The 15,029-nt window shown below is 46.9% G+C and overlaps 2 protein-coding genes and 1 long non-coding RNA gene across 4 annotated transcripts; all 3 read right to left on the bottom strand.

Annotated features, from left to right (window-relative positions):
• Nucleotides 1–4,340: 4,340 nt before the first annotated feature.
• Nucleotides 4,341–4,951, bottom strand: LOC112271064. Its single transcript, XR_002963852.1, has 2 exons — nt 4,915–4,951; nt 4,341–4,839 (listed from the first exon to the last, which is right to left on the bottom strand). It is a non-coding gene; the product is annotated as an uncharacterized LOC112271064 (long non-coding RNA).
• Nucleotides 4,952–7,230: 2,279 nt separating this feature from the next.
• On the bottom strand, nt 7,231–8,687 carry LOC100827140 (protein RETICULATA-RELATED 3, chloroplastic). Its single transcript, XM_003564408.4, has one exon. It carries the CDS (start codon nt 8,567–8,569, stop codon nt 7,544–7,546), a length of 1,026 nt encoding a protein of 341 aa, XP_003564456.1. The 5' UTR covers nt 8,570–8,687; the 3' UTR covers nt 7,231–7,543.
• A 1,459-nt stretch (nt 8,688–10,146) lies between these two features.
• LOC100827454 (ABSCISIC ACID-INSENSITIVE 5-like protein 2) lies at nt 10,147–14,689 on the bottom strand. 2 transcript variants are annotated; one of them, XM_014899340.2, is made up of 4 exons: nt 14,394–14,689; nt 13,406–14,279; nt 13,126–13,197; nt 10,147–10,625 (listed from the first exon to the last, which is right to left on the bottom strand). In XM_014899340.2, exons 2-4 carry the CDS (start codon nt 14,267–14,269, stop codon nt 10,545–10,547), a joined length of 1,017 nt encoding a protein of 338 aa, XP_014754826.1. In that variant the 5' UTR covers nt 14,270–14,279; nt 14,394–14,689; the 3' UTR covers nt 10,147–10,544. The 2 variants fall into 2 exon arrangements, with proteins under 2 accessions (XP_014754826.1, XP_014754827.1); XM_014899341.2 differs by having other exon boundaries at nt 13,406–14,322.
• Between the last annotated feature and the right edge of the window lie 340 nt (nt 14,690–15,029).

The raw sequence follows: 15,029 nt of genomic DNA on the forward strand, positions 1-15,029 counted from the left end.
TAACCTGAAACCCTATTACATGTTAACCTCTGGCTTGGTCGAACCTGTAGGCAGATTTGGGACAAGATTGTTTCGATGCCGCTTCTGCTCTCCTCGACTCTGGAAGATGCTACAGAAAGTCGATCATACACAAAGGTCCGCCCATCCGTCCGTGAGTTTAATCGATCCTTTTGATTCCTTGGTGTGTATACGTATCATATACTCTATCTGACAATGGATCTCTTCCGCGTGCAGTGCAGATGAGGGTGGTCCGTAGGGGCCGCTAAGGGGCCGTTTGGAATGCAGGTTTCTCGTAGGATTTTCACGGGAACTAGTTTCCATAGGAATGGATTCCTATGGACTGTTTGGAACAAAGGATAGGAAAATCACATTCCTACGAAACACTGTTTCTACCCTACGATTTCACAGAAAATAGAACATCTGCTCTCAGATCATTTTTTCTCAATGTCAGGCTGCGGCGTCTTGCCCGTGATCTCCGGTCCTGGTGTGCCCGCAATCTCGGTGATGTTGCTCTGCAGATGGAACTTTCCTTAAACATCATTGCTAATTTTGATCTGGCCATGGATCATCGGCCGCTCACCCCTGACGAGACTGCCCTACGCAAAGAGGTCAAGCTCCGTGTCCTTGGCTTGGCTGCCATCGATCGCATCCGCTGGCGTCAGCGCTCCCGTGTGTGTTGGCTTAAGGCCGGCGATGCCAACACCCGTTTCTTTCACATCAAAGCCAGCTCCAGGCGCCGTAAAAATTTCATCAGATTTCTCAACACCAGGCACGGAATTTGCACTTCCCAGGAGGATAAAGCGGCTGCGCTTCGTGATCATTTTGTGCCTGCTCTTGGTACTCCTTCTAGTCACTTAATCTCCAGCGTTTGGACCTCACTTCGCTGGACCTTCCTATCTCGATGCAAGAGGTGCAGGCCGCTGTTCAGGCCTTGCCTGCGGACAAGGCGCCGGCCCGGATGGATTCTCTGGTCACTTCTTTAAACACTGCTGGGAGATCATCAGTGCCAATGTTTTCTCGGCCGTTCAGAGCTTCTTCCGAGCTGGTGCTTCGAGCTTTGACTGCCTCAACACGGCCTCAATCATCCTTCTTCCTAAAACCGATACAGCTAACTCAATCAGTGACTTTCGGCCTATAAGTTTAATCCACAGCATTGCGAAGATTGTCGCCAAAATTCTGTCTATCCGGCTTGCGCCAAAAATGGATGAACTCATATCCGCTTGTCAGAGTGCCTTCATAAAATCCAGATGTTTACAAGACAGCTTCATGTTCGTCCAGAATTTACCCCGGCGATTCCACAAATCCAGAACTCCCATGCTTTCGGCAACATCTTAGGCCTCCGTATCAACCCCGACAAGAGCTCAATCTTCCCAATACGCTGCACTGGGCTTGATGTCGCTGCCATTACCAACTGCTTCCAGGCGTCGCTGGCCAATTTTCCTACTCGATATCTGGGATTGCCCCTCTCTCTGACTAAGCCTAGAAAGCTCATGTTCCAGCCTTTATTAGAGAAAATTGAGCACAGGCTTGCTGGCTACAGTCCAAGCTGCTTAGCAAAGGCGGCAGAATTGTCATTCTCAAGTCGGTGCTCTCCGCGCTCTCTACCTTTCACCTCACTGTGTTTGAATTCCCTGCTTGGCTGCGCGAGCGAATTGAGAAGTATCTCAGAGGTTGGCTATGGCGGGGCGAGCTTAGCTGTGGTGGCAGCAGCTGCCTTGTTCGGTGGCCTACGGTCTGCTCTCCTAAATGTTTTGGTGGTCTCAGCATTCTTGACATTGACAAGTTCGGCCGTGCCCTTCGCCTACGATGGGAGTGGTTGCGCTAGACTAAGCCTGACAAACCTTGGGCTATCGTGGCTTCTCCTCTTAGTGATGAGGACATGTGTCTTTTTGCTGCTGCAACCTCCATCACCGTGCGAGACGGTCGTTTCACAAATTTCTGGAATGATGCCTGGCTTGATAATCAGCGTCCCAAGGACATCGTCCCAGACCTGTTCTTGATTGCACGCCGCAAAAAATCATTGTGTCCGCAATGCGCGATGCCAGCACAAGTGGATCTTGGACATTGCTCACGGCGTGAAGCCTTCTAACATCTGCCAGTTCGTTCGTCTTTTCACTCTCATCGATTTGGCTCCTGCTCTCTCTATGGGTGATGACAGTATCACCTGGAATCTCACGGCCAACGGCTGCTACTCCGCTCAGAGTGCCTATCTTGCACAATTTCAGGGCCTTGTCAGAGCTCCTTTCGATCGCTTGTTTTGGAAAGTGTGGGCGCCGGAAAAATGCAGGTTTTTCGGGTGGTTGGCGGCCCATGGAAGAATTCCTACCGCGGATATCCTCACTCGTAAGAACATCACCAACGACAAGTGGTGCCCGTTTTGTCACACCATTGAGGAGACGGCGGTCCATATCCTTGCTGATTGTAGCTTCGCAAAGTCCATCTGGGGCTTAATTGCCAGCTGGACTGGAATCCAGTTCTTCCATCCGAGCACTTGGGCTGATACCTCCTCTATCCGATCGTGGTGGGCTGATCACATTGCTTTGGCCAAGCCCCTTGGCAAGCTTCCTACCAAGACGTTTGCATCCATCTTCTTGCTCACCTTATGAGAGACGTGGAAGGAGAGAAACCGGCGTGTTTTCCAGCACAAGCTCAACTCTCCTGCTGTTGTGCTTGTCTTGATCAAGGATGAGACCGCTTTGTGGAGGCGTGCAGGTGCTTGGATTGGTGAACTGACATTGGGGGACAATGATGTCCCTTGAGTTTTCCTTTCTTCGACTTGTACTCTCCCCCTCTCTCGTGTCTTTTTTCGGTGTTTCACTATGTACTTTCTCGAGTTGATTCTTTCAATCTTTTTATTGGCAACAAATAGCTCGCTGCGGCTGTTTCGTCAAAAAAAAATCTTATGCCGGAACGAGATAATCAGGTGGCCGGCCAAAAACATCGATGCGAATCTGGTTCAACTTTTCTAGAGGATGAAGACCAATAAAACAAGTTTTGTGTATAACACACAAGTCACGGGCTGACTAGCTAGTGAGGCCTCGTCTATGAGGCCAATATTTGTGTCCCATAAATTTGATGCGTTTTTTGTTTACTCAACTGACACCCTTTTTGTGTTCCTGTGTTCCAAATGGTTTTTTTCTTCAATCCCATGTTTTCTTTTTTTTAGAATTCAAGATGTATGCCATGTCAAATCCTGTATTTTTTATGTTTCTGTATTTTTCCTAACCTGTGTTCCAAACGGGGCCTAAGCTTGCACTGACCAAAGCTTTTGCATCGTTCGTCAAGGGGAACGAGTTGCCATCGGTTATTCGGTTTACACCTGCTGCATGGAGCTGGCTGAGTTCTGAGGTTCTGCACGAATCAGAAAGAGTGGCACAGTGCCTTGTATTTATTTGACAAGGCAAGTACTGTACTACTATATTCTGGCAACAGTACCCCCAATAACAGTAACCTGCATTACGCCCGCTACTGCTACGCTAGAACTCTTCTGATCAAGCCCATCCTCCGCAATCCGCATTCAAGCCACGACCTCCGGCACAGCAAACTAAAAGCTCGAGCGGCGGTTCTGTGCGTGGCCTTTGTATATTTTACTGTGGTTACTACCTCCGATCCTAAATTATTGTTATTATTTTAGTTCGTCAACAATTTAGGAGGAAGGGAGTGCTATATAGATATGGTTGTTTGTACTTTGTCGGTTTCTTCTGTTAATGAGAAGTTAGGATGTACTCTCTTCGTCTCATATTAAGTGACTTTTTATACATGTAATATAAAGTCATTTAATATTGAAAAGTCATTAAATATGGGATGGAAGGAGTATATTTTATCACTCGAGTGAACATTTACCTAATGATTGAAATATACTTACTTTGTACAAGTCGTGCTTATTTATATGTAAAACATATTGATCATGCAGTAACAAATTATTAGGCTCTTTATAGGATAGGAGGCTTATCTAAGTATCTAACCCATGTATGATGTCAGAAAATGCTTACTTCTTCGGGCGCTTAATTACAAACTGTCAAAAGCATGCGCAACGGCAACTTGTCACACGTTCATTTGCTACAAGAAAGCAAAACTATTTTGTTAGGCAATGGGTGCCAGGTTTCTGACCCCTCCGCTTTAATATCCGTTCCTCATCATTGGATCCTGCATTGTACAAAAGCTGTGGCAAGTGGTCGCGAGATATTCCATTCTTCCACTCATCACTCATCAGTACGAATTTTTCTTCCTCTGTGCAGTCTAGAGCTATTGCTATCTCTCAAGCAGCAAAGAAATGGGGAACAAATGATTTTTTATCTGTATAGCCTATCATTTGTGTCTAGGATTCTATATCAGAAGGCTAGAGAACTCGATTTGCATTTCCAACCCAATCTCGCTCAGTGGGCTTCATAGATTGCTAAAGTTGTGATAGCCTCGAAGGCTAATGTGGCAGAAGAGCAAAAATACAAACAAGTGGGAGAAAAGGAAAAATAAACTACGAATATATATCTTTTTGTATCTAGCTTTATACTCTCTATCTCTATTAGTACAAAGTGCAAAACAAAATTGGGTATTGTGACGATATATGAACCCAAAATTCCAGGTTGCCAAAACAGAAAAGTGTCTAATTTTCTACTCATAAATCAGCGTTTGCTTACTAATTTTGTATCGGATTGGACTTGCAGCCCGGCGCCTGCTTCTTCAGGCTTCCCCCCACCCCGGCGTCAGACTTCTCGTAGTTCCCTCCCGCTGCTGCCGCTGGACGCAACACTAGTGCATGCTCTGGCCTTGTGAGCACATTCTGCAGGAGCTTCCTTGACTGAAACCTCACACCTGAAGTCCTACAGTCAGGAGGCAGTTCTGTTGCGTGCAAGCTTAGATCATAGCAATGCAGTAGGAGCAAAGCAGAGAGCGAGCAAGCACAGATGCTGATACCTCTCATGGCTGCGTTTAGCGACAGATTATGGTGGTGGGAACTGAGGACTGGGTACTCCGGTCCATCGACATATATAAAAGGGCTGTTTGGTTTGAGTTCAAAATTGCCCTATCAAAAGTTTGGTTAGCCAAACAATTGGTTATGGTTTTGCTAGCCATGAGTTGGTCGAGTTTGACAAAAAAATTGAATTAAAATTGACTATAAAACATTTACTAGCTAAATATCTGGTCGCCATCCAAACAAACACCAAAAATTGGCTTGGTATGATTTGACAGGAAACCAATCAGGCCCAAAGCCACCATATAACGTGAGTGCAATGAGCAGTGCGAGATCGGGTGGCGATGTGGACGCAGGAGTTCCGGGGCATTGATTGTTTTTTTTATTGTTTTCTTATATGATAGCATGTGAGGTGCGAGTTATGTTATGGTCCATGCCATTGCCATGCATGTACCTGCTCGCATGACTCTGTTTGTGAGCTCTGAATGCGTGCCTTCGCATCTGTGGACAGCACATGGAGCCAAAGAATAGCATTGGCACTGACGCTTCATTGTTCTGCTTTTGTTTACGTGGAAGCTTTATCACTAACTACTCCTTTATAGTATTTTTTTTCGACTCAATCTATTAATTAAGAAGAAGGGAATTGACCTGCTAATTAAACGGAAAACCGGACGAAAACCGAAACAACAATGGCCGATCTGACCACCTACACTCACTCCACATGCTACTGAAAAAAAGTTGTCGTTGAGATAGTTCGCAGAAGTCATCGTTCATCACACAAAACACTCCTCTTAAGCCGGCGACTCCGACTTCCCCTGCAAACGCCCAAAAAAAGGGTCATGACTCCTGCAGTTGCAAAAGCTCGCATCGGCTCATGCCAAACCGTTGACCACGCTGCTACCTAGCGACCACTACCCCTCTATAGTTAGTACTACTACACTTCTCTATATATGATCAAACTGCAAAGTTCCTTCACGTGGCAGTGGATCCAAAAGAACAAAATCGTCAATCAGTTTAAGCCGTGTGTGAACTGTACCCGAAGAGAAACAAGCCTGATGCGTGCCTACGCGAACATGTGGTGAAATCTGCACATGTTCGAGTGACAGAAAACTGGCATGAAATCCGGTGAAGAAGACGGAGATCATGAGAGGGAGTACACGACAGACTATCTGTGGCCAAATCAAAGCGCCGTTTGGACTGAGCAGCCTTTTTGATGACCAGGCTAATCATTTGCCTCGCCGTCCGGCTTCGCGTCCGTCGAGATACGGGGTTTCTGGTAGTATTTGTATTTCCCTGCTGCGCTGCGCATTTGTATTTGGCCAGGCTGCTGCTGAAGCGGCGCGCACCGAGCGAGACAAGCAAGCAGGAGAGGGCAGCAGAACTGACGTCTAGCGTTCGTGTCGCCTCCGAGTCATTTGTCGCCCTACGATTCCACGTCGAGGCCTTCTTCTGCTACGTGTTGGCAGAGACGTGTCGTCCTCTCGCGATCAGATTCCACGAGGGGCAGGGTCGCTCTCTGCCTAATAATCGGGCACTAAAGCTTGCCTCTGCGTGTTTGCTTCCGCTACTAGTACTAGCGAACACGAGTTGTGGCAAGTTTTACTTTGACCACATGCTCTGGCTTGCTGCGGCTGCGCGCCCAGCTCCAAACCAAGGTTGCACTTGAACGTAGATGCTGGGCTAGTGGGCTTTTACGTTACCTTTCACAAGCTATTGCTGGCTCAACGAGACGAATGCAAACCTGTCGCTGAGTGAGGTGTTGGAATGGCAATTGCTGGAATACCTGAAGTCGCACCAACCAAGGCCGCAAGGCATCGGATCCGGATTCCGGAACGCCTCGCAGCCAACTGATATATCCCCCACCAAACTAAAATGAAGCATTGAAATGCTATACGTCAATGGACTAGAGTTAACAGGAAAAATCAACTCGACCCGGGCCGGATAGTATTAACCAAGAAATATATTCGACAGAGACAGCCACACACTTGGACTAAACAGCATCAGCGCTTGATCTAATTTAAGGATCGAAATCGTAATACTACTCGCTTGTTACGGGTATTTATCACAATAATCAACAGGCCGTCCACAACACTGCTACATGCTATGCTATGTGAATTGCAAATTGGTCAAAAGAAAACTGAAATACAAATCAATACATCCCAGTTGCCTTGACCCGTTGTTGTTGTTGGCTTGACCATGTGGTCTCATCGCGCGAATTAGTCTGGTTGACTGTCAGATATGTCATTCAGAGCTTCATCCTTACAACTCCAGTGCACAGATTTGGGGTATAGTGCAGATTGGTATCAGAACAAGCATGCAAATCAAGCAACTGGTGTTATTGCGAAGTATAAGCTCACAGTTAAGCCAATGATCAAATGAGCAAGCAAGCAGCCAAGGTAAAAAGCTTTATTCTAGGATCAACTAAGCATGTCATCGCGTATCACCATGAACACCACGGACCAACTGAACAAAAAATGTTTCAAGCCTCACTCATTATTACCAACCGACCGACCGACTCATCATCTACAAGTTTCTTGCCTCATGTCAAGAAGCAGCAAATGAGGCTTGGGCGATGCACGGCGCAAGCAAGCAAGGATGCATCCACTTACTTACCCTCGCATGTATATCCAATTACTTCCCCTCTACATCCCTTCCCTCAGCGCCAACATTCGCAGCAATGGCATCTCCCTCAGCTATCAATCTCTCCTTTGCTTCCGAAACGGAGGTCGCCGGCTTATCCGACTTCTGCGCGCCAGTCAGCCTCGCGAGCATCACAAAGGACATCCCACCAAGCACGTTGTTCATGCACCGTAGGGCAATAACGGAGACCTTGAACACCGGAGCCGGGGCGGCCTTGCCAAGAAGGTATTCGAACCCATTGAGGGTCTGGTACCGCAGGTTGCTGCTGATGCCCATGTGGAGCGCCCAGGTGGCGGCGTTGAGCATGGTGGGTGGCGGCTTGTTGGGAGTCTCGAACGCCGGGTCCATGCGCTTCCTGAGGGAGATGAGCCCGTTGGAGATCGCGGTGCCGAGGAGCCCAGCCCCGAAGCCGACGGCCGCGAAAGTGGCGCCCTTGGAGACGAGGGTGGCGACGCGAGAGCCAACGGAGTAGGGTCCCGCCTCGAACATGTGGCTGGGGAGGGCGGAGACGGCGGCGGAGACCCCCGCGGTGGGGGCGAGGAGGTACATGAGGACGAAGTTGAGGATGGATCCGACGACGAGGGTGGAGAAGACGAAGTCGAGCTCGTTGAGGCCGAAGTTGGGGCGGGAGGACATGTCGCCGAGCACGCAGGCGGTGACGCCGACGAGCTCCTCCATGAGCACCTTGAAGGGGAACTGGGGATCCGCGGCGACGCGGGCCGCCCAGCCGGCGAGGAACATGCCGAGGATGCCACCACGGCCGCCGTCGCCCCCTGAGTCCGCGGCATCGCCAGATCCGCCGCCGCCGCCGTAGGAGCGCGGGGGAGGGGGCAGCTTCCCTCCTGGGCCAGACGGGCAAGGGGATCGGAGCGTCAGGAGCGAGGAAGAGGAGGAGGTGGGGAGCGGGGAGAAGGAGAGGTTGGCGGTCGGGGCGGCGCGGAGCTGGGAGAGGCGCGGGGAGGAGTCGAGGTGGGCTGACGGGAGGAACTTGGCGGCGGCGAAGGCCGTGGAGGCCATGGCGATCCCCGCGGCGGTGGAGTTGGTGGCGGCGGCGAGATGCGGGAAAGGGTTTTGGGGGTTGGTGTGGTTTCTTTTCTCTTCGGTGCGGATGGTTTGGTGGAGAATGGGAGGAGTGCCCGCAATTTGTATACGTTGCCGCGACAGCGCGACACCTGACCTGACCTAAACCTACGGCTTGCCCGCAGCGAAGCCGCTCGTGGGAAAGAACAGGAAGAAAAAAAACTCGTGCGGGAGTCGGAAACTTGGAATTGTAGCGCCTCCATCCTCCAAAATCTTGTCACGATTCGGAATTCAGCGTGTTTGCTTGCTCTGGAAAACGTTTGAACTGGGGGCCCTCCGTTCCTTCCTTCGGGGTTCGTTTCTTCGTTTGTACGCGGGCTGCGTAATTGGAACGGTGTGGTGCACGCTCCACGCAATGAATTCGCGGTTTTTTGGGGGGGATTCCTCTTCGTTCGGAGATGAATTCGCACACGATCTTTGTGTATTGCGACATTTGATGTGCAGCTATCTACTAACCGTGGGTGATGGGTACCTCGGCAGGGAATTGCAAATGCAAGAGAAACAGATAACGAAACAATGGCAAGAAAAGGATGAAAAATAGAGTCATGTTCAGAACGAAGAGAAAAGGAAAAATGATCCCAATGGCACAGAAGATCGAACCTTTTTCACCATCACATCCCGCCTAAGATAGATCGATTTCCTTCCGAAATTTTTGTCAAGACTGCTCTTCTTCTCTGCCATTGTGGACATCGCGGCACGCCATGCTACGCGAAACTGTAGCTCGCCTATTCCTTGTTGCATCCTTCCTTTGCTTTACATTTTGCAGAGAAATCCTCATAGCTTTCCTAATGTTAATGCACCCGGGGAGCAAAGCAACGACCTGTCCACGGCTCCACGCTTCAATGATGCTTCAGCCGGGTCGCGCCCCCCACCTTTCCTGGCCGCTGGACAGTAGTTGCGTTCCAAGCCTGAATCATTCCTTTTGCCATGATTCCCGACCGTTCCTGCAGTGCGGGAAGAGCAAACGAAGGACTCGGCCACAATTCCCAGGCCAGGTAGCATGTCGTATCATTTCTCAAAGGCGATTGCTACAAGGAAACCCACAGTTGACCTGCTATGCTAATCCGCGTGCATAAAAGGGTCAAAGTCCCCACATGAATCAAGATACATGCATCTTACCCGCTCCCCTCCAAGGAGAATGCGGGAGGGGGCGGAGGCCGTCGTCTTCCAACGGTTGTCGCGGCGGCAAGGCTAGCGCCGCCGGCGGCGGGTCATGTCGCCGTGCAATGGGACTGGGGTATGGTGTATGGAGGCTTCTTCAACCAGGGCAAAATAATTCGAGAAATAAACCCAAACAGCAAAGATGTTTCACAGCAGATAATGCTGCTGCCGCTATTAATAGTCCCAAACGGCATCCGATAACAAACTTCTTGGGACACGGATGCGATGCAGCAGCATCCAGGAGAAGGAGGTTTCACTAACCAGTAATGTAAGTAGAAATGCAATCCTACATATTTTGATGAAATTGGCAAAGGACAGCAGAGCGTTTGGAACACGGCAAATTTTACGAGCTCTTGCAAGAATTGAATTGTTTCATTTGAAATCTACCAAGTTCCAAACGCTCAGTATCAACCGTTCACCTGAGTCAAAAGTATGTTTGCTTGTAAGGTGCACACCGCACACTTTTACATGGAAGAGCAGTCCAAGTCAAGTCACCATGTATAGGAAGCTCTGAGAACTTTTAAATGCGTCCGCCAGATTTACATACTATAGGCTAGTGGCAGGGCCTCAGAAGATAGATAGAAGTGCCGACATAACACATACTAGGCTCCTGCTAATCTACATAGAGCGAATCACTGGGCAAGGATAAGCAAAAAAAACTCCCAAGCTAGCAAATGATTCTAAACCGAAGAGGCAAAACTTACAAGCGGCAGCACATTAAAATCTACAAAACAAACTATTCTGGATGCAGTCAGAAAGCCGCTGAGCATGTTCTCCTCAGTTGATACTTGGGTTCCGGTAGAGCCACAGAGCAAAGTAACATGTCCAACTCCTGAAGATATCACAGAAAAGGGCAAACAAGTCAATGTTATGCATTGAGATTCTGCCACAAGATGCATCACTAATTTTATCAGGGTAACTAATATGCAAATTTACAAATTGCATGGGTAACATTTGCCTTATAGCAGGATTAGACAAGCAATAAGCATAAGAAATTTGTTCACAGATATGTGCCACAACCCTTGCATTAGCAGTGCAGGATTACCATGCATGTGTGTTTTCTGGCCACACAAGAGATGAACAATGGATTCAAATTGTGCAATACCAGAAAAATGAAATGTAACAGGAATGTTTCTAGAAACATGCAGAGAAAGCGGATGTGCCCTTATTAGCGCAGTTGCAAATCTAATATATAGCGCGTAGTTGCAAGGCTTTCTTTCGTGAGCTAGCTATGTTTGCTTCCTCTTTTCCTCTCTGTTCCAGATGTCAATCCAATCTCTGATTCAAGCCCATAACTTCCTTTAATATAGCTCCTGTTGCTCTTCTCTGGCTAGGATCTCACTTATATGGCCTTTTTTATTCTTTTCTTAAGCCTCAGGGTGTGTTAAAGTAATCTCATTAAGGAACTACGGCCTGTAAAAAAAATCTCTATTATAAGACCTAATCCGGCTTTCCGTGCGATATCTCCTTGCTAAAGGTCTATCTCTCATCTTTCAATCTGATGGAGCTCAGAAAAGGTATCTTCAAGGTAAATCAAGGATTTAGATTTATTATTATTTTCTGAGATCAATCAAGGATTTAGATTTGAGTTATCAATCTAGGTTAGGAGCAGGACCAAACACAAAAGCTTAGCAACATTATCGAGCAACTCAGATGATATACCCCTGATCATAAAGAAAAATATTAAGCAACTCTGTAAATGAACAATTAGCTGTATAAACTACGAAGTACCAAGTGTTAAACATCAGGAACAAGCACCTCTGAGATCAATTCCACTTGCATATCACTCAATAACACTAGCATAAAAAGATAAGAACAATATACATGGTATTGCTAATGCATCTGAAGAAGTAGAACGATTCAATACATGACACATTTCTGAATCACATACAAATTAAATGACCAGAAAAATGATGGTGGCAATATAAATCTTATGTAGAGACAAGGAGAGAAACTTCCTTTGCGTTGGGACACCGCATTGTTTAAGGTGCGAATCAACTAGTATGCAATGCATCACATACTACGTTAGCACTGCGATATTATCTTTTAGGTTGCTTTCTTGAAGATTCACAGCTAATAAACTGCTATTAGTCTCTATTCAACGTTATGTAGGCAATTATAGGATTTTCGTCATCTGTAAACCTGCAAAGACAGTTTCTAGTTCCTAATCCTACCTGAAATAATAATGATTATAAATATTGCTACATTAATGTTGAATAAGAGACTAATAGCAAAACTGTTACTCCTTCCGATCCATATTAATTGTCGAAATATTACATGTATCTAGACGTTTTTTAGGGATAGATACATCCATATTTGGACAAATTTGAGTCAATTAATATGGATCGGAGGGAGTAGAAATATTAACACCAAAATTATTCCTTCTAGTTCTAATGGTAGGACTGTACTTCAGTTACAAGTTACGATAGAATAGAGAGGACTCCATTGTTATTATTAATAATATTTCTTGGCCCTTATATGGTTTTGCCATGCCCAAGACGCCTGATTTTTAGTTAGGGATCAGTCGATTGCTCAGCCGTCGGATCTGGTTTGTGCTTTAAGATTCAGAATGAGCGATGGAGAGTGGGGACTGGGGAGTGGGGATGGCACCCATATACAAATCCGATGGCTCTGGTATGGCAGGATACTGTCCAGAATGTTAGCGCTGATTAAAATCTCCGAAAGAATTTAAAAGTTAAAACAGTTCTCCCATGATGTTAAATGAGCCATATCTATTTTAGTCTTTTATCACATAATTCATCTTAGTATAGTGCAGTCTCATTTGGTTAGTACGTGTAAAAATATCAGGTGGACTTGGAAATATTGAAGGCAAAAAAATATAACCCCAATATCCACCAGAAAAGTAGATGACTCCTTCCAAGAACAAATAAGCATTAGAAGCCTCAGTTGCTATCTGGCTATTTGCATTTACTCCAACAAATATTTGAAGGCACTAACCTAATAAATATTAATACATAATCCAACAGGCTTACATGGTAGACTTGATTTTAGTCCCTAATCAACTCAGTGGCTGGGCCCTAGTAGTGGAGCAAATACTTAGGATGATGGAAGTATGATAATCAGAAACTAGTAGGGGAGAGTAATTTTTAGTAAATATATGTCTTTAAAGTAGCTTAACCATACAAACTAAAAATTCCGGTTGCTGTATGAGGAATCACATTTATTCACTGCTACTTATAAGGTTATCTGAATCCTATTTAGAAGGTATAGAGAGAAGGGAAAAAACTAATTGGTTAACATGCCAAGAATAAAGTAACAACACTTGGGACAACATATGGAATTTCAATAAATTTGTATTTAAAAAAAAGTACCTTTTGCTTCTTTAACCTCTCATTCTCCTCTTCTAAACGAGATACCTTGTTTTCAAGTTCATTAGTGTATGCCTGTTGCAAAACTAATGTAAGTGATACTGAAACTACAGAATAAAAGGAAAAATTAAGCAACCCGTCATGTTTTAACACCTTTTAAATCACAGATAGCAAGGAAACCCAAATTCAAACAAATAATGTTGATGTCATAAGGTTGTTGATTTGTAGTAAGAGCATTGCTCATAAGATTTTTTTAAGAAAAAGGCCAAATATATATGACAACCTGCTTCCTAGCCCTTGAACGGGCAGCCGACTCCCTATTCTTGATCATCCTCTTCTGCCTTCTCTCCACGAATTTGTTTGGGACATCTCCTGGTATACCACGCTTCCTCCCAGGTGTCTGAGAATCAGAAGTTGGGCTGACCATTGGTGAAGTATTGTGGCCATCAGAGTAGGCAGAGTCCAGAATAGCAGGAGCAGCAGTCACAACATTCAGTGGCTGAGGGACTAACTGTAACGGACTGTGCATATAAGCACCTGGCATAATTTGCTGCATATGCTGATGAGACTCGATAGCTGAAACTGCAATCTGCTGCTGATACGGATCTAACCACTGTGCCCCAGATGTCAATTCGGTGGCTCCAGCTGCTGTAGCACCTCTCCCAACAAAACCCCCATTACCTGCATCGTTCAAGTCCTTGAGATATCCTTCAGCGACGACCCCTGCTTTGACCAAAAAATCCTCGAGTGTCATCTCCCCGAGTGTCGTCTGCCTCTCCCGCCGCCGCCGACCTCCTTCCTGGACATTCTTTTTCGGTGCATCCTGGATGCCCTTCCACACCTCATCCACCGTCTTCTTGCTGAGCTCAGATGGCATTGTGATGCTCCCTTGGCGCAAGAGGCCTGCACTCGGCTCATACTTGCTAGTCGTTGCACCATCAGGGTCCGCTTCATCAGGAAAGACGGTCCTAAGAAGCTCATCGAGGTTCATACTCTGCAAGGGTTCTCCCAAATGGTTCTGCACCTCGTCGAGGGTGAGGCTATACAGAGATCCTTGTCTCGCCAGGTTCTGCATCTGCCCGCGCTGTGATGTGCCGGCATCGCCACCGCCGCGCCCGGGTTGTGACGCCATTTTCCGACTCCCCATGAAATCCTATCTGTGCTCAATTTTTACCACGACGAAACCTATCAGGGGCGGATCTAGATGGTGCGCCAAGAAATTGTGAAGGTCAGTGGGGCTTACTAATCACTGGATGAAAACAAGCTCGTACCTCAAAACCCAAATGGCCAAGATTGCGGCCGGCCGGGTTGGAGACGGCAGGGACGCGATGCCGCCGCCGGGAAGAAGAGGAACGGCGACGCGCCTGGGAGGCGAAGGGGTTGCGAGGCGGAGGGCTGGATTGAGGCGTCGGCGGTGAGGCTAAGCTACGGCACGGGCACAGCGGCAGCTGTAGCCTGTAGGGGACGGGGGCGGTAGACTACAGGAGAGATTTCGAGACGCGTTGGGTACTTGGGTCGGGTCAGTAGGTCGGCACTGAGAAGAGGGGGGAGGAAGAAAGGTTGGGGACGGGGACGGCGGTGATAAAACGAGGTTCTTTGTTACTTTGCTTATTTCCGGACGGACCAGAAGAAAGTCTATTTTCAACACATATCGTAAGATAGGTCTAACATGAAACCGACTTTGTTGATTTCGATCAATTTTAACTTTAAACTTGTTTGACACACCAGAAAAAAGATGATTTCCATCGGGATTTATCATCGCTTACACTCTGGAGCCCCCACATGTCATATTCATCTCATCCTTATCATCTCTTTATGCTATTTATTTCCTTTCTTAATCTCAATCGGGGGCTACATGAACGTTAATCGGAAAATCAGAAAATGATGAGTGGACATAAAGGGTGAAA

The sequence above is a fragment of the Brachypodium distachyon genome, chromosome 2 (assembly GCF_000005505.3).
Source record: "Brachypodium distachyon strain Bd21 chromosome 2, Brachypodium_distachyon_v3.0, whole genome shotgun sequence".
NCBI lineage: Eukaryota > Viridiplantae > Streptophyta > Magnoliopsida > Poales > Poaceae > Brachypodium > Brachypodium distachyon.

Bases quoted from the DNA above. Each gene is read 5' to 3' on its own strand.
- LOC100827454 (XM_014899340.2), bottom strand. From the start codon at position 14,269: ATGGGGAGTCGGAAAATGGCGTCACAACCCGGGCGCGGCGGTGGCGAT. The intron at 13,198-13,405 runs GTTGTCATATAT...GTTTTGCAACAG, and splicing joins GTTCAAGGGCTAGGAAGCAG to GCATACACTAATGAACTTGA. The intron at 10,626-13,125 runs GTACTTTTTTTT...TGATATCTTCAG, and splicing joins AGAGGTTAAAGAAGCAAAAG to GAGTTGGACATGTTACTTTG.
- LOC100827140 (XM_003564408.4), bottom strand. From the start codon at position 8,569: ATGGCCTCCACGGCCTTCGCCGCCGCCAAGTTCCTCCCGTCAGCCCAC.